This window comes from Carassius gibelio, chromosome B4 (genome assembly GCF_023724105.1).
Source record: "Carassius gibelio isolate Cgi1373 ecotype wild population from Czech Republic chromosome B4, carGib1.2-hapl.c, whole genome shotgun sequence".
Classification (NCBI taxonomy): domain Eukaryota; kingdom Metazoa; phylum Chordata; class Actinopteri; order Cypriniformes; family Cyprinidae; genus Carassius; species Carassius gibelio.
Window position 1 is genome coordinate 16,012,321 of NC_068399.1, and position 24,126 is coordinate 16,036,446.

At 39.3% G+C, this 24,126-nt stretch overlaps 1 protein-coding gene across 1 annotated transcript in view; it reads left to right on the forward strand.

The window, feature by feature from the left end:
* Positions 1-24,126, forward strand: part of LOC127956930 (staphylococcal nuclease domain-containing protein 1) — a 152,018-nt gene that overhangs the window by 111,844 nt on the left and 16,048 nt on the right. Inside the window, exon 18 of the mRNA XM_052555244.1 lies at positions 13,716-13,857. Coding sequence (XP_052411204.1) covers positions 13,716-13,857 — 142 coding nt within the window. The remainder of the gene's footprint in view (positions 1-13,715; positions 13,858-24,126) is intronic.

Here is a 24,126-nt window from a genome sequence, read left to right on the forward strand (position 1 = left end):
TGCAGTCAGTTATCATTTATCAATCCCACAGTTGATTCCCTGGCGTGAGTGTTATTGTATCATAATTTAATGTACATTTTAAGAATTCATTGCATTAAGTCTTGCTACTCTTTCAATTGAGGTTTCCTCCGTGGCAAAGTTTACTCAAATGCTCTCCATGCCAAATCAGAACAAAAAGCCTTGCAGCATGAATCTTGAACAAACAAGAAAAAGCTCTTTGCACTCTCATGGCATCTGTGTGGTTCCTTTTCCTCATCTTCAATTCATGAGCGATTGCGGTCTTCCTTGCTGCATAGGAATGAGAGAGCCTCCCCTGGCATAAGCAGCGATAGCGCCAAGAGTTCGTTCAGGTCACCTCTGTGTTACAGATGAGCGTAATCCATCTACAAGCCTCTATCTGTATTCGCTCTCTTTCTGAACCTCCCCCATGCTTAACATGGATGTTTTAGCATGGAGTATTTTCTGTTTTTTTTTTTTAAACCCACGCACACAAGAAGTTTTGTTGTGCTAAAAAGTTTGGCAGAACTGTTTGGACTGTGTTCCTGCAAATGTGATAAAAAAAGATCTCTCCAACGGTTTCCATCGCAAAACAAAAGTTTAATTGAGTATTTACGCACCCAAGTGTTCTTGGCTGGCAGGAAAGCAAATTGGGTTTTTCTGTGTCAACAGATCCTACAAAAAAAAGTAATTAATTCTCCTCACACTTTTAGTAAGGAAGCTAATTAACGTTGTGGTGACACTTAGCTATGGCTTCATATATATTACCAATAACACTATCCTTGCCAGCCCGTATGTCTTAGTTTTTGCTCAAATATTTGTTCCAGACTGACTGTGATATAGTTGAGTGCTTTTATTCTGTCAATACTCTCCTTGTCTGACCCATGCATGTACAAGAATAATGACACACAAGTCCCAACCAGCCCCTGCGCTAACATTGCCAGTGTTTAGCCTGGATAGTAGTCATAAAAAAAGTTTGTCGTGGCTTGGCAAAGTAAATTATGTATTTCACACAAGGTACTTTTGATCATGCAATCATCTTGTTAAAATATTATTATGACACTTATACAGACAAGCTACAATTTGGTTAGAATATGGACTACATGTACTTCTACAGCATTTGTTAATCTAGATTGGTTACTAAACCATTTTTGACATTTCCGGTTTTATAAATTAACATTGAATGTTATGAATTAACAGATGGACAATCAACAATAGTGTATTTGTCAGTTAATTACTAAATGCTGTAATAAAAAAAACGAGTCGTAACACTTTAGTTTAGGAATCAGTTCTTGCTATTAACTAGCTGCTTATTAGCATGCATATTACTAGCATACTGGATGTTTATTAGTACTTACAGTATAAAGCACATATACTTTATTCTGCTTGACCATATTTTAGATCTTTTAATGTGAATACATAAACTTAATAACTACCTTACTATTAATAAGCAGCAAATTAGGAGTTTGAGGCAACAGTCATAGTTAATAGTTAGCGAGAATTGGTCCCTAAAATAAAGTGCGGCCAAGAGAGTTTACTGTTCGTCCATGATAACTAATGAATTAAAATAAAGTTAGTTAGTAATACATTAATGTCAGAGCTTTGTCAGAGGCTGATTTTAATTGGTTGTAGAGATTTTTTTTACTGCATTAAAATCTGCAGTTTCCAAAATGTGTTTTATATGTTGTTCCTTTGCACCCACTAGAAAAAAGTGCTAAATTCTATGGAGAAATGTGTCCTAAAGAAAAGCTGTGCCTCCTGGAAAATTCATCGGTATGTTTTGATGAATGTTCACCAGTACTGGTTTTGCTTTGGGTTGGAATATGTAGTGTGTGTGTGTGTGTTGACATTAGGTGCTCTGCTCTTGCTTACCTCAGTAGAGGGCAAGAAAAAGATCATCTCTCTTGTCACACAAGGGGGAAAAGCTGAGAAGGGCTATTCCATACATCTCATGGATTATGCAAGATGCACATTTCTGCATAGAAAACGAGCTTGGGTCATCTACTCCTAACAACACACTTCACGTACACACTACAACATAAGCAATATTTAACATCCCTGAAGGCAAGCCAGGGCTCTCTCTAACCCCACACACACGTTTTCCACAAATCTTCAGGTGCAGTTTCAGCAGTCTGTCACATTTATTCACAACTCGTCTCAGCAGACCCTTATTTTTCTATCAAGATGCTAATTTATGATGTTTTAATAATGAGCTAATGATATTTTCTCTCTTGTTACCATAAATTTAAGGCATTTTTATTATTCCGATTTTAGTTTTCCTTACTTGGTCCCCATTTTGTAAGTACAACTTGACCCACAAAGACATTTACTCACACATTTCCCCTTGTACTCACTCATACTCAGGCATGCAAGCGTGAGGAACTTTGAACATTAACGTCAATGCCAGCTTGAAGGAGAGCCAGAGAATGCATACATGGGCAGACAGGATGTAGTGACAGACAGGCCGTGTAAATACTCAGTCTGCACAGAAACAAAAGTCCATCCACTTCCAGACAGGATTGTCAGGCATCTGCATACATACAAGAAGACATCTAGCTCACGCTGCACTTCTCATGCACACATACAGATGTGTGCAAACACGAGATGTCACCCTGACTGTGTGTCCTTGGCCGCCCTTCCACTCGTTTACGGGATATCCCTCTAGGCTCTTGACGGACACTCTTTTAGGCAGGTTTGTGGTTCACCCGTGCAGAAAGAAAGCCATAACACTTCCACTAGTTCCATTCTCATGGGGGAAGCACTGTGTATGCGTGTTTGTCTGCTCAGACTGTAATTAGATATGACATTGTGAATTGCATTACTGCAGATGAACACATGCTTGGATACGCAGTAGAGAACACAAATGATTGTGTTTGCAGTTGTTGCAGATACGGTTTGTGCGCTTGAGGATTTTTTTTTAGGATTGCCTATGCATTTGAGGTTGAAGGACAGTTGCCCTGCAGTTGCACAGAGACATCTGCCCCCCGAGGGAGACTGCAGACCAAGAACGGACATTTTTCTGCTTGAGTTGATGGCAGTAGTGTTTTCTGTTCTTGGTTGTGCAATGTCAGAAGCCTTTGAAGTGAAGAGATCTGCTTGCAGTTTGGCAAATCGGTGTCCAAAACACTGGAAGTCCAAGGATATGGGCCAGATGGTTTTAAGCTGATATTAAATCATAATAGGCCATATTTTGCTAATAAGCATTCCTGGCCTTACTGTGCACGAATCATTAATTTACACTTTTGGTTATACATGTGTGTGTATATACACATATTAAAAAATTACTACAAATAATTGACAATGCTCTATATATTTTACAATATTCAAAGTATGGCACAAAATGTGTTTAAAGTACAAATATGCCGTCTTATACACTCAATCATTCAATTCAGTGGATGGACAGATGGGCAGATAGATGCCAGGGTGGATGGGATGTGTTGATGATTGGCTAAATAAGATACATTGATGGATGGACGAGTTGATGTATGTAGGTGGATTTATAGAGAGAAAAATAGGTCGGGTCAGATTCCTGATTTCTTCCTGTGATTTTTGTTTTGAGTTATTCTTCCAGAAGTTTCTAAATATATTATAAACATAAAGGGCTTCTTTTTATTTGCACTCCTAGTGACAGTATATTCTAATATTGTAGTGAATCGAGTCCCTCTGTCTCTGCAGCCTGGGGATATGACAGTAAAGGAACACATAAACTGTCTACTTGTCCTTTAAATTCAGCAGTGTTTAGATCTAAAAGTCACTTGCTTGGAGATCCACACACTTTGTGTGTGTGTGTGCATCTGTGTGTTGAATATTGCATTTCTGCTCCTTGCAAGTGGAGTTATACATACACACACAAGCATGGCATTTCCCTCTAGACTGCTGACATTCACTCCTTTTTGGGAGTACAAACCCTCCACCGCCAAAACGTTTAGTAGCCTCAACTCGGCTGTCGCTTCAGGTGTCCGCTCTAATCGCCTGACAGTAATTAAAAAGTGTGGACCTTCTCTTGTGCGCGCCCACTAACATTTGCGGAGAGCAGACGTTCATGACTGTGTCTTTAATGCATTTTTGGCAGTGGGCGGTCCCTTCATTCCTGACCAATAAATGCAGAATATTTGTATCTTGCTGGCGGAGTTTGCTGCCATCCTTTTTGTTTAAGAATCATCGTGTCATTCCAACCCTTCTCACAGCCAGTCCATAACCAGACTCCAGCAGCATTACAGCTGCTTTTTACGGAGGAGTATTTTATGTGATAACTTCCCTGAATCCGTTTAAGCTCGTTGACAGCTTTCTTCTAAACCGAGACACATTTTCAGAGGCTTTTTGTCTTATTTGGTTCAAGTGTATTGAGTTTCTCACAACGACGTCGTCCAGAAATGCGTCTGGAGCCTCCTGGGCCTAAAACCCATCATTATGCAGCATGATAAGACCACCTCAGAGAACCCAGGCTTACAGCAAATGATGTTCTCTCACTCTTTCCACCTGCGTTTCTTTCTTTCTCAGGTCATTGTGGCTCTTTCTCTGTCATGCACACACATACTCCTGAGAGAGCACAGTAGACAGGTTTAAGCCAGCGGTTCTAGGCTTGGGGATTCAGCTAACGGCTCATCAATTTTCTTTATTACCTGCTCTGGAAAAAAAAAAATGAAACGTCCTCAGTGCAGGGAGAGGCTATTCTTAGATCTGGTGCCAATTCCCCTCCTAAATGCATCCACTCACTCTTCCTCCTGTTTTTACGCTCTCGTTCCCCACTTTTTCTCCTTGCAAAGCTGCTCTTCTGTTCATTCAGATTGCTGATTTATTTTCCTTTGCGACCTTGGGGGCATCAATTGCCATCACAGTCTGCATGTGGTAATGGGTTTGTAATGGGTGAATTTTTACAGAAATGTTCTGGGTTCAATACAAGTTAAGTGCTGTCAACAGCATCTTTGACATGCTGTCAATTTACCATGGAAAATAATTTCACATTGTCCAGAACAGTGAAAGTTAGACGGAAGAATATACAGTATGTAGATTTTTGTTAGATTTTACAAACTGAGGGGCAAGTCATTATTAATTAACAGTATGCTGTCCGTAGAGCCTAGCTTGAATCTAAAAGATTCTTTTAATACAATTTTCTTGCTTTTTCTCCCCATTTTGTTGTCATTTCATATGTATTTGACATGATTCCCTCAAGGCTTCAGTGTAATCTGTCATTGAATGCGGGCAAGTGTAGCAGTTGTATTTGTGTGTGTTCGCACACTTGTTCGCCCAGGTGCTTTCATGCGTGTGAGTTTCTGTTCGTTCTTTGACATCCCATCGCCTGAAGAGTTGTAGCGGGCCGTTACGTTAAGACCCCTCAGCATCAATCACACACAGCTCCCCTCCATTGTCCCAGACCATCAGTCTCTCATGACGACCCCTCCTGACCCCCGTGGACCCATGGGTTTAACATCCAGACATAAATCTGACTGTGCTGGACTGTGCACAGAGCCATTTTGGGTTGCGGTTACAGAACGCCACAGGCTCGTTGACAGAAAGATCCATTTCTTCAACAGGGAAGCAAGTGGGCTCTTTTTCATGTGCTGTCAGTGTTTGTTGGGCCAGAGAGTGAAAGGAAGTGGCTCAGAGCCTGTCGGCTTCTGCGATTCTATTAAACATGGCAGCACATGGCCAGGACTACAGTGCACGCTCGCACAGGAAACTCAATCAGGAATCAATCAAATTGAATCTGACTCCAATTGCAGTGTCAGTGTGTTTGTTGATTCAGGGTCAGCATCATCTGAGGTCCTCTGAGGGTCAGCATCATCTCTTCTCAGGTGTTCTGGATCCAGACTGGAGCTTGTGTAAATCCTAGTTACATCCCGTGGCAAAACATAGAAACAAAATAGAGACATCATTAGCATAGCTACTGATCCAACAAAGTAAAATTAGTTTTGTTGTGTGAGTTTAAGTTTTGATATCCTCCTTGGTATGTTCATGCAGTGTCCGATTCTGATAAGTAAGGTGTTCCAAGTAGAGCCCTGTACGGGCCTCAAATTTAGGCCTTAGCCCTGCCTATGTCCGACATCATATCAGAATTACTGGTCAGAGTCCATCTTTTTTCCCCCTTCCCCTTCTTTTGTGATTCACACAATAAAGAAACTCACAGCTTTGGAACAACATGCGGGTAAATAAATGATGTCGATTTTTCATTTTGGGTGGAACGATTTCTTTAAACTGCACTTTTCTATTTGAATGCAGAGTTCTAGAGTGATTTATTTTGCTCTACTCAAACAGACAGGCATTTTGTCTACCCTGAAGGAGTCGCACTGTTATGTAAACACATACTCAGGCTTCACTTCTTCTTTTCATCTTTCTCGCATGCGCTTCTTTCTCTCTCCCAGCATGCAACTCCCTTTTTTCAGTATGTCCCCTCTCTCTCTCTGTCTCTCATCAGTGCCGTGGGCTTGCAGCCAGCCATGTTGTTTGAGTTTGTGTGTGTGTGTGGGGGGGGGTGTGTGTGGCTGGTTTTAGTGGGCTACCAGGCCTCTTTCAGGACGTAAGCGTCCCCCCGAAGAGTGGCTGTCGATGTCAGTCCAGTTTTTTTTTTCCTCTGTCATCTTTCCTCCTTTTTACTGTCCAGCTCCTCAGCATCTCCATGTGTAAAGACAGCTAAACGCCCATGTTTGTCAGATGCAAGTGAGTCAATGAGCAAAGCTGCGAGAGGTGGAATATTCGATCCGAGAAAATGAAGAGGCTGCTTTTCAAGAGATAAACCGTAGCCATGACAACCGGCATCAAGACATGCTGGGTTAAATAAACTTGATTTATTTTGCTTTTAATTTGCACACGTTTTTGTGTTAATTCCTTTGCAGAAGGAAACAAAGATATAAATATTAAACCTCTTTAGGTCAGGGTTGCGTAAACGCAATTATCGGTTTATTTGATAAATGGCTTTGTGTGAAGTAGACTTCACTTGAATTTCATGTCCTTCCCGGAAGCCCTCTGTCATGACTGAGTCTGATTAAAACATATGTCGCATGTGGTTATTTCATGCGGTGAAGTGTGGGCAGACGGCAGGTAGGCAGGCTAGCTGGAAATAAGCCGCTTTAAATAGCTCCGCTTCTAGTCTTTACGGCAAATGAATACTGATTTAGAAGGCTTTTATTTTTATTTTTTTCTCAGCTTTGTACAAACATCAGGAGGTTTGTTCAGAACGAAATATTAGAACTCCTCCAGTGCATTTGATTATGCAAAAAAAAAATGTTGTGTCTAGATATGTGCAGACTAGTTAAGCAGTTCTTCAAGAGCTGATTTGACTTTAGTACACTTGCTGGTGAAATGGCAATTCACCTTTTCTCTTTTCTAATGAATGTTTTAGATTACATGGTGAACAATTCACCTATGCAAGTTTATTTTGACCTCCTAAACTCAGTCTTCTGGTGAAATTATAACTTTTCTTGTTCCCCATACCAGACTTCTCTAAACATTAGGTCGTCTTAAATCCGCCCCTTTCTTACGATCGACTGCAAACTTGCATTCAGGTCTGCTGCCTTCAATCTAAACATCTTATGAATAGGACCAAGTCACATTAATTATTTTGTCTTACTCCAAAGTGCATCACAATATGAACAAAAGGATTTGTTGCTACTACAGTTAACATCCAAACTTTGAAGGAAGAAGAATTTACAGATTGTTCAGTTTGCTGACACCCATTTAACTAAGTCAGCTTTTTGGTGTTTAATGTACCAGATAATTCTGGTGACTGTTTTTTGCACAAATCTTTTTTTTTTTTTTTTTTGCATTGTCATCTTTTTGCAGTCTTTTTCTAATAGCTGTGTGAAGTCAGCATTAGAGTAGAAAGTCTGAGTGTTGTGTAAGGCCCCATATGCTGCCGTGTTTCCCCCAGGGGCATCATCTGTGCGGGTGGGGAGCCGCGACATGCATGCCAGACCCCTCAGAACCAGGCTGTTTTGTTTGCGCAAACAGGCTTTATTTTCATTGTTACTTCCCACAGAAATGGCGCTAAACCGCTTAGTGCATGTTTAAGAGTTCTGACAACACCACTGCGACGAGCCTGGTGATTTCCTACCTTTACCGTGCAGGAATTTTAGGCTATTGGGAGTTTGTAACGGCTGACAGGAGGGTGGTGACATTAGCGGTGTAAGCCGCGGTATAAGCTACACAACCGCCACTGCATCCCAACAGCTGCTGTTGGTGATATGAGGCTGAAGAGAAGCTCCCCACATGCTGACATCTCGCAGCTGTTGATCCCCAAAGTGCCATGCCACCTGGGCACTTTTAATGCATAAATTTATCCGCTAAGTAACCACATCCAAGACTCCATGTCCACCTCTGCTCCACACACCCCTCCCCTCTGCGTTTCACCCCAAGTCACCCCATCCTAAGTTGAGTAGATCAGAAAATGCTGGATTTATCCAGCTTATTGTGTGTTTTTACAGATGACTAGTATGATTATGCAAAGTGAGTTCATAGCTCTAGCTCAGTGTTTGCAGGTTAAGTGGATGCTGACAGTGTAGGTCACTTAGTTGATGTGTTTGTCAGCATCTGTGAGTAGATTGATGTGGTGGATGGATGGTCAGTCTGCCCTTTGTCACCCGATGGACCCATGTGTTTGAGTACATTTTAGCCAGAAAAACTGTGACAGTGTTGTTTTTAAAAAGTATGCTTTACAGTCAAATTAGCGTGAAATGTGTTTCTCTCTCTCTCTCTCGCTCTCTCATGGCACAGACGTGCTTTTACCTGGAAAATGTGTCAGCGTTCGCTGGTAGTTCTGGTTTTAATGCCTTGAGATTGATATGTGCTCAGACACTTGGAAGCATTCATGTGAACACATTTGCAGGTGTAAATGTGTGTTTAATACCTCCCATCCTACAGCACATTGGTGCAACACCCCATTAGTACCTCACCCTTATAAGTCTTGATAGTATACACAGTATCAAAAGATTGGATCATTGGACATCTGGATCCCATGTCCTGCTTAGATGTGTGCATGTGCAGGGGTCATAGGTTGTTGCTATCAGATGTCAATCAGGAGGAGTTCAAAAGAGTAAGACTTAGTGCTGTTGTCATTCATGGATCTTTCCACGTTGATTTTCTCTCCTCTTCCCCCAGTCCTCTAAGGGTGCACGTGGGCATGCATTCCTAAGCTGCTTCACGTTTTAGTTGCGAACAGAATATGATCGCATTCTGTCATGCTCTTGCTGCTTTTATTTAAATATTTAAGGAGGGACACTGGAAGTAGACACGTATTGATCCAGTGCAGATATTTTAATCAATATGATTTTTTTCTTATATCATCTTAATATAAATAGCCACTTCAAGACAACTTACTGTCACTATGACATTTACATATTGTATTTACTATATTTATAAGTTATTTACTTTATCTATATTTTCTCAAAAGATAAAAAATAAATTCATAGTCAAACAAATCAGAAAATCATTTGTGATGTCATCCTGGAGAGTGCAAAACAACTGACAAAACCTTTTCTGCTTAGATCATTCTCTTGCGATCGCATACTTTTTATCTATATCAGGGTTGTTGCTTTTGGATTGTATTTCTGCAGTGACTGAATCATTATATCATTGATATAGACAGCATATCCATCTGCATATGGTGGTTCTTCATAAATTGTACGTGAAGGCATGTCTGCCTTGTTAGTCATTCCATACTGCGAACAGCATCATCAATATGCGCAGACAAATCGAGCGGATGGGCATCATGGGTCGTAGACCTTAATTGAGTCAGATTAAACACCCTGATGATGTATCCCACCTCTCAGATTACCATTCAGTTTTTCAGACTGTATAGCACTGCAGAACCCACACATTCAGTTGTATTTGGGCCCAATCAAAATGGTGGTGTCTCCTGTGCTTACAACCAGTAGAGACTCTAGAATACAGTTTTTACTCATAATAGGTGAAAGATACTGTATGTTGACTTCAGTCAAGTTATTTTAAGTGTTTTTATCCTAGTATTGCAGTGGAATACAGAGTCTCCCAGACTGCTTGACAGATTTACTGAAGCATGTCCCTCTTTACAAATGTGGATCATTTCACTGAAGAACTGAAGCAGTGCAAGGAAAAATTGCATTCAGATTTTCCCAGAGTATAATAAACCATCTGCTTATTCCTGTGGAGTATTTGTCCTGTAATGGAGAGAAATATAAGTTTTGGCTTTAACTATGCTTTTTAATGGCCAGTGAATCTCTTAAATGAGATATTTCCAGTCACATACTGCTGACAAAAGATTTGTTTTCTCCCCGTCATCGGACTCGCATCTTAGTATTCCAAGTATCCAATTTATGCAGCAGCTTCTAACTTTAAATGAACTTTGCCAAAGACGTTTGTGTGTGTTGTGTGTGAGTGTCGTATCATTATGCCTAATGCAGAAGTGTAAGAAAGAGGCTTCTCTTGAATTAATGAGCTTTTATTTCCTAAGGTAACTTCATTATGAATATAATGGACGCTAAATTGATTTACCAAGTATAATTTGATTAATAATAAACATGGCTTTATTTTTATTTTTTTAAGCTTTATTAGATGGCTATGTGACAATGAATGGCTTTATTTAAAAGCTGAATTAGTCCAAGTTTTACTTTATTTGTTTTGCTGAAAAACATACGGCCTGCAGTGACTTATGGGTATTGTAGTTCTTCTCCCTGGCTCACTGTTGTGTTTGATGCATAGAACTCTCTTGGATGTAGATTAATTTGGCAGGTAAAGTTCAGTGTGTTCCGGTAAAAACTGGGACTATACGTTTGCTTCTTTCCCTTGGGCCCTGTGTGTTTGTGTGTATGCGCACTGGGTGTTGATGGGGATTCGCTCTCGCTGGGTGGAACACACTCTATTGGAATTGACACACTGTCACCTTTCATCAGCGTTTGGAACGGCCCCCTCCCCTGAACTCGGTGTGTGAGAGAGGCAGTTTTTATGAATGTAACTCTGCTGAATCTTTAGTCCCTGAAGGAAGTCTGACCTCTCCTTGAGTGCTCAACACAACAGGCATGGACACACTAACATACTATTGACAAAAACTGCTGCTTCCAATAACAGATCCTACTAAGAAATCACACACACTATATTTTAAGGTCCAATTCTTGCTATTAACAAACCATTAGCTATGAATTTGCCTTAATAAACTCATAATTTCCTGCTTATTATTAGTTAGTGAGATAGTTAAGTTAAAGAATTGAGTAAGATTAGGTATGTAGAATATGCTCATGCAGAATGTGCTTTATATATGTACTAATAAACATACAATGTTATTAATAAGCATGCTAATAAGCAACTACTAAATAGTGAGAATTGGCCCATACGTGTTACCATAATAAAGCAAAAAGCCACTTGATAGCATGCATTACACTGATTTCAGCTAAGGTCATGGCCTAAACCATTCAATGTGGCAATATGAATATCACGTAACCTCAGTCAAGTGGTCTATTTTATTAATACAAATACACCAATGTTCAATAAACAATTTTTTGTATCACATTTTTATTAAAAAAAAATTCAATTACAGTTAACTTTGCTAAGCTTTCCTTTGCCCTTTTTATCTGCAAAAATGTCCTCATAAAGTGGGCAAATTTGATATTTTTATGTGGGCTGGGATGAATTCACTTTTCTTTTATGAAGTGAAAGTGCTCCGCAGTGTCAGCCAGTGGAAAAGAGAGCCTAATTTGAATTTATATGAATTGATTTGAATTTTACAATTTATAACATTAGTGCAACACTTGTACAATGGTCACTGTTGACCTGAATCAGTATAAATGTATCATCTGTATCCTATCTGGATACCATGACACTATAAGTGTCCAATCCACAACATTTTATCATATGTTTTTATAATTTCCAATGTAATTGTTTCAACACTAAAACTAGTCAAATTCTACCTAATAAAATTGTGAATGGCAACTGTAGTTAAGGATTGGTTTATAACGGTTTTAAGGCGAGATGAACAGTGTTTCATCTGCATAAATATACAGTAGGGTCTTTGTAGTTGCAATTTAAATAGCTGTATTCATTTTGAATGTGATCACAGGTGTTTATCATAATTTTACCATAGTTTCAAACTGGATTAATCCGATCAGTGTTTAGAGTTTCTCATTAGCCCATGTTAGAGGCTCGTATTTCTGCTTCTGTAGATCTGCTAATGTGTTTTTGTCCTTTGAGGATTGCAGTTAGCATGCAACAAAGCTGTCGTCCCGTCTCTCACTCTGTCACACTTGTTTTTTTTTTTTTTTTGTGGCTTATTGCTATGGATTTAGGCCACAGGCAGCTCAATGACAGAATACATCACAAATCCTTTCTCTTCATGACCCCGCCCAGCAGCGGTCATATACCTGCAATCATGTGGAACAAAACAAGAATGGTTGGTTGCTCACAGAAGGTCATTTGCCCAGGGTGCAGTGTGTCTCTTTGAGTCATTGTGTGTGTTTGTGGCATCTTTTGTGCTTTTGCAGCGGAGGATACGTGAGAGTGGGTTTTTGCATATGTCTGCCTGTTCACGCGTGTCTCAAGTGCCCTTGCCTCAACGCTGCGTGTCAGAGGTCCCGTGGCCGCAGGAAGCATGTGGTTTGCGCTGACCATCGGTGCCAGAAATGACATTGTGACAGTCGGCACTGTAACAAGTGTTGACACTCAAATCTGGGTGACTGCGATTGGTCCTCCAGGTTTGATTATGACTTCGTATCACTGTGCAAGGGCATTGTGGGTAGTGGGGTCAGAGTAGCGCCCTTGCTGTGGAGTGGTTTGCTGTGTTTAAATCTTCATTAACCCTGGCGTTTTCCCCAAGGAATCATTTTCCTCCATGTTCTCTTGTTTTTGTCACGCCTCGGGGGAAATAATCAGATGTAATTGGGGAGTTTGACCCTGTAGTTTATCATTTGGTGGCTGGGTTTGCAAGGCTTACTGCATGTCACCAGCTGGATTTTTACATACATCTATGTTAATTCTCAGTCTGGTTGTAAAATTGGCCTGTAAATGTCGGCCTTGCAGTCCTGGTGGACATAATTAGCTAAAACCAGCACTGTGAGGAAGCGCATATAAAAGCCTGGTTTGTAATTAGTTGCCTCCTGCTCTCTGGGAGAGAAAAAAATTAATGGAATAACGGGGAAAACTTCAATAGCTGATGAGCATCATTTGCTAATAAAGCCTCTGAACTGAAGTAAGGGGCGGTTGCGTAAGAGACTGTTAATTTGTCGTGTTTGTATTTCATAATAGACTCAACCTTCAGTGCTTAGTAAGCAAAACAAACTGCTTTGACTTGCACGAAGGGGCTCTTTTCTTGACATTTCGTAAAGCATTGATGAATTAGAACTTCTCATCCTTAGTTTTGGCACGTTGCTGAAATCCGCACTCAAATTTGTGATTTGCAGCCGCAAGTCTTAATGAGCTCGCTCTTGCTTCATGATTCTCTGCCCTCTGTCTGGCGGCGTTGCTCCAATCTAGCCAATACCGCCTGTCATCCGTGAAGAGCAGAGGTCATTGTGACCTTCTCACGGATGGGTAAATAGGTTACCGACCCATCATGTGAATGTGAAGGGATTATCAACAAATGCAATGTTCACACTGATGCTAGCAGATTAAACCATCTTGTTCGGTCTGAAGTTTTAATAGGTTTAACCGAACATGTAATCAAAATAAACGCCACTTAATAAACAAAATGCTATGTAGCTGTGATGTATTGGTAATTTTTAGGTCCTGGTTTAAATTATAATTGTTTTCTTTGTCAACAGCTCTGGGCCAATTATGAAGAGAAACCAAAAGAAGAGGTGGCTCAGCTCACAGAGCAGAAGGAACGTGTGGCGAAATACAAAGCTGTCTATGTCACCGAGATCACAGATGGACTGCACTTCTACGCGCAGGATGTGGAAACCGGTGAGTGCTGCCCTCATTTCAAAAACCAATGGAGAAACCGTGGCATCCATTCAAACGTGGTCCAGTTAGTCCCTGCTGGTACATGCTGTAACTACAGGCAAAAAGCATCTTGCTCCATTGACCGACATTATAAAAAAAACTTTAAACTCATTTGGGAGATGGATGGATGGTTTTTTTTTTTTATTTTTTTTTTTTTACGTATTTGATTTCAAATTAGTTGTTAGTGAAGGATTTGTGTGTTTATGGACATCAGTCTGAGTTAGGGTTAGGTTAGGGTTAGGGTTTTCATGTCTTTGTGTTTCGTCCTGTGACATTTATGGCTTAGGTGATTGGTTTAAAATTATGAAAGATATCACAAAGACACAATGATATCAGAATGCAAGTCACATTCTGCAATTGAAAATGGGAATGCTAACAGTAAAACGGTTAAACGGTCTGCAGCAAAAAGCCTTCTGAATCACATAATTTAAATTGGCTTCGTTCTTTGTTTAGATGACGAGCTCTCGGGGTTTTACACTAATGGGCATCTAATCCAACTCCACATTCAACCAGGCATGGTTATGACATCATACCTGAAGGGCTTTCTTCAGACTCCAGATAGGATGATTATTAAATGTCGCCGCTCCAGCAAATTCCAGTTAGGAAACATTGCAGGTTGTGTGTGTTGCCCTCTAAATGCCCTGAATGATCTCTGTGCTCAGTATGATAGCACCTAGTCATTAAACATGACATTTAAATCACCCTTGGTAGTGACCTAGTCCATGATAGGGCAACTGTCCTGAGATTCAAATAGCGGTTTTAGTGAACAAACACACTTTTTCTCTCTTCCATTCATATTTTCATATAATCTTATATACATGTGCAGATACACACACCAGAAGAAAGATCCTAATTATGCACACACACTTTTGTTTGTTGCATAATTGGGGTCTCCCTACATGTTCCAGTGGCAGACTTCATTGGCAGGACCATAAAATTGACTTCCGTTGTCTCTTAATGCGTCCTAATTCGCAAATTAATTAATTTGCATGAATTTAAAATAAATCTGACGCTTGCGTTGCCAGGAGCGTGACAATCCTATCGCTTTTAGTGTGCCGTTTAGCTTCAAATAACTCCATCTCAGAAACCCACAGGTGTCAAAACACGCTTAAAAACAACTAAGAGAAAATGTTAGAGAAAAGGCTGAGATTTTGGCCAACCTCAATTTATGACTTTTGTCCCTCAGATGACCTTTAACCCCTGCAGGTTGCCCTTAAAGGAAGTGAAGATGGCTGTGCCACGTCTAGAAACCATCACACCAATGAATACCAGCAGTCACACACACCAGTCACACACACATACACTCGGTTCTTTGTGAGGTAATTATTCAGGTGATCTGGTTAGCTGCAGGAGAAAAGCAGGTCACTGCAAATATAGTGCAAAAACGGAGGGAGACGAGATGGAAAACAGGAAGTAGTGAGAGAAGATAAGACAGAAAAACGCTGAGCTGAATATGCAGTATGTTTGCAGCTTTGCACTGTTTTAGCTTTTTTTGTTGTGTTGCTTTTTTTAAGAGCTTTTTTTTGTCAGATGAACCAGAGAGTGCGCATCTTTTTCCTTGTTTAATTGGCCAATGTTTTCCACTGAGAGGATTGGAAATGGAGATGGAGGGAGAGAGATGTGCTCGTTAGAGAAACAGGATTGTTATTTTCAGCTGAAAGTCATTCCTCTGTCTCTCTCTCACACTCTCTCCAAACTGTGTTAAGGAGGTCTCATTCCTTGTAGAGCACATCAAAGCAGAGCCCTATAAAAACCTACAAGCCAGTCGCTTTGCAATTTCATTACCGGTTTCTCACAGTAACTTCAGAAAGACAGGAAAATCCGAACAGGGCGGGCACGATTTTCATAAACACTTTGAAGACGAGCCTTTTGATTATGACATAAATTTTTGTGTCTACAAATTTCACATCTAATCTAATCACTTTCTTCCCTTATGGTGGTATTGCAGAATAGAATGTTGGAGTTTCGTATCATTTGAATTTCAAAAATTCAAATCAGAAAGATGGGAATTACACGCTTCATCTTTATAGAGGACACCCACATTAATGTTCTTAAGTTTAGACAAGAACAGAATGACCATAATGGATCATAATTTGACCGTCTGATGGCCAGATAGTAGCCCATGACCAAAGTGGTTGCAGAGTGCACTGACTTGCTTTAAAAAGAATTCTGATTCTCTGCTTTTATCATCATGAAACTGGTAGCGCATGCATTAATCAGTACATGAGCTACAGAGCCACGCAGCTCTTCATTCATGTTTTTGACAACTTCAAACCAGATCTGAAGAGACAAATGGAATATTACTGCTTGTGTCACACTGTAATTCAATCCAGTCACATGTCTGTAATGTGTGTTTAGCCACTGTCTTTGTCAGTGTAAATAACAGATCCAATCAAGGTTTGATCAAAATTCTGAACACGTCTGTAACCTCTGCATAGTTCTGTTTCCCTTTGCCTCAAACCCGGATGGTTACAGAGTCGTGTCGAGTGAAAATAAACCGCTCGGATTGATTTTGTGGTATCACAGGGCTGAAGCTGCCAACTCTTATGAGCATTGCGCAGTCTGCGGTTAATGCACAGCCCGATGCTGTGATGATCCCAGCTCACGACTTCATTTAAAAGACTCTAAACACCCACAAATCGCCCTGATAACATCTCCGGTTTCCAGCACCCCATGCGGAGCAGGGAAAAGCTGCCGCACTTTCTCTCTCACTCTCTCTCTCCGTCTTTATCAAATTTTTTTCCCTTTTCTCTGTGTTTTTTAATTAGTTGGATTTAATTACTCAAAGTGTGAGATCAGTAGTGAAATGGAATTCCTTGGGCAAAGGAACGTCTGTGTGTATCTCCAGAGGCCGTGTGTAATTTCTCTCTGGGGTGGGGGTGCTGCGTAGTTGTGTAACTGAAACCTCAGTAAAGTAATGAACTCTTTCGGTTACCCGCACTGACAGATTAGTTTGGGCATTAGCGTCAGCAAACTCGTCTGCAACAGGCACATTAGCTGCCGTTTGTCTTCCGCTGTTGGGAACTAATTCAGAACAGAGATGGGTTTGTCACCTTGTGTAGATATTTGGGAGTATAATTACGTGTCAATTTGCAGTGAGTATAATTATGTATGGCAGGTTTGTCTCCTGCATGTCTTTATTTTTATGGGATTTCTAGCACTTGATCAAGTGCTAGAAATCCTGAAAAATACTTTATTTATGCTTGAAAAACCTGGAAAATACTTTATTTATGCTTTACATTTTTGTATTTGTATATCATGTTTTAATGTCTTTATGTGAATCATTTTGATCTCTTAGTGTCGCTATGTTGAAATTTGATTTATTTACTTTATCATACATGGCAAACTTAAAAATAGTCAAACTTCAATATAAATAACTGGAAATAATTATTGCACGTCCTCCTAAAAGTTATGTTTGAAGTGTTTTGCTTGGTTTTGTTTTCCTTGAATTACCATTGGTCCTTCAGTCAATTATTTTCCCCTAACCAGCAGAGACTAAGAGACACTGTACATCTGTCTGATGATTCTGGTTCATGAGTGTCTTGGGTAGTTTGTGGTATTAGTTTGGCTGGTGGGGGTAGAGGGGCCGTCTCTGGCACACAGCTTAATGACTCAAGTGGTTCCCTTACCAGGTGCCAGTTTTTATTACACATCACCCACCGCTCACCCCTACAGGCAACAGCTGTTTTACACCTTATGAAGGCCAGCCCACTCGCCTAGCAGGGGGAAATGTATTTTTCCAGTTTTGCCTTAATTTGTACTCACTGTTCCCATAGACATTCACCGCTGGACAACATTCTGTATTTAATTCACAGCTTGCTATTGGTCTTCTGCAAAGCCATCCTCATTTTCCATTGGTTGCGCTTCACCAGTGGAGTCACTGGAAACGATGCTTTGATATTGATTTAATTAAAGGTGGGGTGAACGCTGGTACTTTGTATTGGTTTCAGCAGTGGAGGGGAATCTGTAGGCATTGAGGTGCAAGCCAAGTGTGAAGCACTCTTGATTAGCACTCGAGTGTAGTCTGAACATCTCCTGAAACTCTTCTGTAGGTTTATAGAAGTTTTAGGTAATTGTCTAATATTCATGACTTTGATTCAGGATATATACTTACAGTGCCAATTAAAAGTTGGGGATCAGTAAGATTGTTTTATTATTATTTAAGGAGTTTCTTATGCTCATTATTGGATCAAAAATACAGAAAATAATGTCATTTTGTAAAATAGTATTGCAATTTAAAAAGTGTTATGTTTTAATATACTTTCAAATATAATTTATTCCTGTGAAGCAAATCATTACTACTGCAGTGCATCATTGATTCTTCAGAATAAGCTGATTTATAATCAGTGTTGGAAACAGATCTGCTGCTTAATATTTTTGGGACCTGTAATACCTTTTTTCAGGATTCTTTGATAAATAAAAAATAAAAATGTCAGCATTTCATCAAAATATAAATTGTTGCAATATACACTACTATAAAAAAATTGGGGGTCAGTAAATGTTTTTTTTTTTTTTTTTTTTTTTTTTTTTTTTTTTTAATACCGTATTTTTCAGACTATAAGTCGCACTGGACTATAAGTCGCATTTTTTTTAGAACCAAGGGAAGACATTACCGTCTACAGCCGCGAGAGGACGCTCTATGCCTCTTAGTGTAGGCTACAGGAGCACTGAGCAACATAGAGCGCCCTCTCGCAGCTGTAGACGGTAATGTTTTCTCTTAGTTAATTTCTCTCAGTTCATTTCTCTCAGTTCATGTCAAATTAATTTTGATAAATAAGTCGCACCTGACTATAAGTCACAGGACCAGCCAAACTATGAAAAAGTGTGACTTATAGTCCGGAAAATACGGTATATACTTTTCAGCTAGGATGTGCTAAATGGATAAAAAGTTATATTAAAGACGGTGTTGGAAAATATATGTATTTTAATGGAAAGCTGTTCTTTTTAACTGAATTATTAATAAATCAGCACATTAGAATGATCTATGATCTTGTGAAGACTGGAGTAATGGCTGATAAATTCAGTGTTGTCTATTAAAATAGGAAAACAATATTAGAAATTGCAATAACATTTCACAATATTAGATTTTTTCTTTATTTTTGATCAAATAAATACAGCTTTGATGAGCATAAGAGACTCCATTAAAGCAATTTAAAATCATACTGATCCCAAACTTTTGAACGGCAGTGTATACTATATATATTTTATAACAGCCTAAAGATTTGTTGCGGAGTTGAAGAGATGTGATTATAGAGCATTTTGAGCTGGAGGGAGAATTTCTACTCCTGTACTTTCAGCATAACAAATGATGTAATTGCAATAAATGCAGCTTTCACAGCCCGGATCTCTCAAAGTCTTTAGGCTTTTATGAAGCATTGCTGAAGATCTGCAATTGAGGAAAAGGTAACCAAACTGCCTCTTTACCATGACCGCTTTTAACGAAGCAGAAACCAAAAAGGTGCTTTGCACGCCTCCAAGCCGGGAGAACAGCAGGGCATTATGGGTATATTTGGAAACTTGCAATCAAAACCCAGAGTCAGGGTCTCACCCACAGCCTGTGCGATTGGAGGAAAAAGATGCAGATGCTGCCCCTGCCCTCCCTTCACAATGGCTTTGAAATCACAGAGCTGTAATTTAGCACCGGGCAATGATTGCTGTGACACCGCTGTGCCGTCTGTACACCAAAACGCTGTACTGTATCCCAGTTTATGTGTGTCCATGTTCATGTTTGTTATATTTCTCTCTACTTGTTTTCCCTAATGTAACGGAATAAGCAGCTGTAGGAGCCTGTAGATTTATTTTTTGCTCATCGAGGTCGTTCTCCACATTCCCACCCCCTCTGGGCCTCGTCTGCCCAAGTCTCCCGCTCCGAGTCAATCACGAGCGCCGGGAGGAGAGGTGAAACTCTTTAATACTACCTTTATCCTTGCAGAACGGACCCCGTCCACCCGCCAATGAATGTTTAATGAGACGAGCGGGCAGGTGGGCCAGCCCACGTCACCACGTGCCGCCCCGCTGTCAGTGTAAAATGTGGCTTTGTCCTTTAGCTCGGCGTGGGCTGTCGCTTTTACCTGGAGAGGAAGGAAAAGAGGGAATGAACATCACTGTTTGACGTTACTGCAAATGGCTTTGAGCGAAGGTGTGATCATTAGCGACTCTAGTGTGTGGCTTTTTTTTTATATATCTGTTCATGGGTGGCGTTCCTTTTACTTGTGGTCAAATTGTAAAAATGAAGGTGATTATAACTGCTATTTTTGATTGGTTTTATTGTCTCACACCCCGTTCAATGTCATGTTTGCTTAATACATAACTTAAAAGTGCTGAACGTGTTTCTTCGGGTTTATTTTTGTTGTATTTTAGGATATAACTTTTTTTTGTTTTTGTTATTTTTGCATAATTGACTCGATTGTTGACGTGTCATGGCATGTACAGGTTGTTATTCACCTGAAAAGAAAAAAAACAAGAAAATGTATCCATTTTAGGATCATTAAGATTTTTTGCATGAACACTTTCATAAGTACAGTTTTTCACAAGGTTTTTATTTTATTTTATTTTTTTAATTCTAATTATTCTCAAGTAGTTTTTTGTAAAATGGTATTTTTATCAGAATACATTAAATAAATTTTTCTCAGTGCAGTAATGAGTTTTTTTTTTTTTTTTGCTGTGCAGTACTGAGAATTGATGAGAAGTAATGAGAAAATTCTCAATGCAAGAAGTCTTAATTGTCTTATTAATAGGCTTAATTTTATTTATGCAAAATAGTTGGGCTTGAATTATGGCTTATTGTTTGCTGATTTTGTGAGATTCACCCACATGCAGTATTTATGCTTGAGAATGGTAGCTAAATATCTGTTTAATATGGTGATTTGAAGACATCAGTATTAGTATTGTCTCATTTCTTTAGTCTTGTTCCCTCTGGGAATCGTTTCATGGAATAATATCGCAGTAACATTGATATTAGGTCTAATCACTCTTCCTTGTGCATTTGCATATTTGCTCTCAGCTGCAGCCATAGCAGCACATTTAAATATATTTAAGAAGGGCATTTCTGTGGAGTTGCTGAGGTGTTCATTAGTACTTTGTGTTGTTGCTAGGGTGGTTGCTAGTTATTAAGTCAAGAGACCCTGTCTCTGATATTTCAGACTGTATATGTAAAGGTGCCACCTTTTTCAGTGTTAGCCAATGGGATTTTTGGCCCATTTCATCTGCCAGGCAAAAATCAAATAAAGAAACAGAACACCTCTCATCAACAAGCCATGAGGATGTGGGATGAGTTACTTATTTCAAATTCCTAACCCTTAGTATGAGCCATATTAATAGCAAGTAAATAAGTTTGCCTTCATAAACACAATTAATTATGGTCTATAGAGAAGGAGTGAAAATGGGATTTTTTGAAATGCTCTCCTATCTCTGTGGGATCGACCTTTTTTTCTCTGTGGGTTTCTCGCTCTTCTCCAGCTGTTGTTTTCAAATGGTGTAAAACGCTCCGAGTGAGAGGTTGATCCCACTTGGTTGCATTGTGGTAAACGTGAGGTAGGAGTGGAAGTGTTTTACCCATCGGATGCGATTTACGGTATATTCATCTTTCCAATGCAAATAAATGCAGGTGTGGGATATTTATATGCTTTTTGCAGCTATGCCGTGCGTGTACAGGCAGCACTCATCCCTCATAGTCTGTAGTGTCAAGACGGTGTGTCATATGTGAGGAGTGAATCATCCATATAGAGGAACTCCGATGGAGACCATTAAAATAAACATGTTTCCTGCAGTGCAGGATTCTCACTATAAATATTCACAGCTCAACCCGTGAGTCTTTTGTCCACCAAACAAGTGAAAATAACAGTGGTTCAAATGAAATGGTTGAAAATGGAAATGTTACGGTTCCAGCAGAGAATCGGTGGTTCAGTCATCCAAGATGGCCATAGTTTATAGTGACAGGTAGAAATGGGCATTACAAGTGAATAAGATGTGCTGCTATATAAAGACTCAAATTCAGAGCAGTATGTCTGTAAAGCAAGACTCCAGGACATGCATTTTGTATCTGTATACAGTATGTATGTGTCTTGATTATTATTATTATTATTATTATTATTATAAACTAAAAATAATTGATTTTAAAACACTGAATTTGAATAGCATCCAGAAATGTAAACAAATAAAGGTTGATAAAGGCAGAAAATCCTATTTTTATCATTTTTGTAGTAATAATTTATTAGTAAGTAAACACTTATTTATATATAGCACCTTTCAAAACAAAGTTACAAAGTGTTTTTCAATAAAAAGATCAGGACAGTCACAAAATACCAAAAAACATCAACATGAAAAGGCTTTAAATTATTAAACTATTCAATTGCTAAAATAACAGCAATTATATTAGTATAATTATTAAAATTATATGAAGTAATAAAATGATATAATTTCAATAACAAGGTCAAGGCTGGAAAAACGAACTGAAATACTTAAAGTACTTAAAGTATTTTAAAGTACAAAAAGATAAACCTTGGTGTGTGTGAGAGAGGGAGGCTTTCTCATGCAGAGAACCTTTGACTTGGGAGATTAAAGATTTACATTAGCTAAGAGTCATTGACGTCCTGCTCACTGTTTTTCTGAATAGGGAACTTCTCATCTCATAGTGGACTCTCTCTCAGGCTCATCTGTGAGCTTTCACCTCATGTCCTCTATAACTCTCACTCGTCCCTCATCAGAGCAGGAGGTGAAACTAAATCTGTAGACATGTTCTGCTCATGCTAATTAACGTTACACACTGACCGGGAGCTAGCTGTGTGCAAAACACGTTGCACTGAAAACACACATCTCTCTCTCTCTCTCTCTCTCTCTCTCTCCCCCTTCTCTCTCTCTCTCTCTCGCGCAGATTTACAGTAGGCGCTAGAGAACCTGACCCCACCATAATTAAAGCTGAATCCTTCATTATATCCTCCAGTATATCAGCCAAGGAGAATGTAATGAAGCATACAGGGAATGTAAGCAGGACCTATATTCCTGAACACTTGAACCCAGACCATATGGACCACTGCAGGTCTTGTTAGCATACTTTTAGATCAAAACACGTTAACAGTAATTAATTTTTAAGTTGACGATCTCCTCAAAAGTTTTATTAAGTTTCCAATTAACATAGAAGTACTACAATATTAGTTATTTCCCAGCAGAGGGTAGTGTCATGTTCTTTTGAAGTGCATATCAAATGTAAATTATCATATTAATTTTCTTAAGTATATATCTAAATACTATGGTACAGTCAAGTTGGCACAAAACAGAATTTGCGATGATTTTTCCTTCGCTATTGTGACCTGAAACAAATGTAGATCGGGACTTGATTGGATCATTAGATGTTATTTTCACATATCATATCATGAAAGGTAGACAGGAATTTAATGTTTTTAAGGTTGGCACATGAATAAAAATAAATAGTTATGTGCATGATTTAAGTAAATCCAAAAATTAATTATACAGTTTATTTTGATTTCATTGTGGCTTTTTTTAGAAATGTTTGAAACAATCGTTCAGATCTGCTTTAAAGAGTGTCTGTTTAACTCTTTCTCATGTGAATTAAAGGGGCGGTTCACCCAGAATTAAAAACAAAAACTCCTTATCTATACTCCCTCATTCAATTCCATTGCACTCCAAAGGAGAATTTGATTCTTGTGCTTTACAATATTTTGAAATCAAATGATGGTTTTGTGTGGCAACTAGATCAAAGGTTAACTAGTTAATACGCTAAAAACGGTCTCCTTCGGTAGTCTTCCTGTCACCTTCCTGCCACCTTACATTAGTGCCTTCATTAGTTGTCATGTTTTGTCACTTGATGAAGCGTGAAACCTGATGTCTGACGCCGTTTTTGATTTGAGAGCTAGAGAGGAGGGGTTTTCAGTGCTACTCCTTCAGTGTTTCTCACAGCTTTGTGGTTTGAAAATAACACGAGGTGATTCAATAATGGTTGGATGTTCATTTTGAGTGACAATCCCTTCAGCAGACTTTGGATTGAGGTTAGTATTCTTTCACATGAATTATAAGCCAGTGCATTTGTTTTAATTAGCATCCATTGTCTATAATAGAGACTTTTCTCTGCCCAGTCTATGCGTTCTAATTGAGTGCTTCTTGGATTAATTGGGTTTAATGCATTGCCTCCATTAAACCTTTATAACGTGTACAGAGGACACCCCCTTCCTTATTTATTATTTAGCAAGCTCTTGCAGGGCAGAAAGGGAGGCA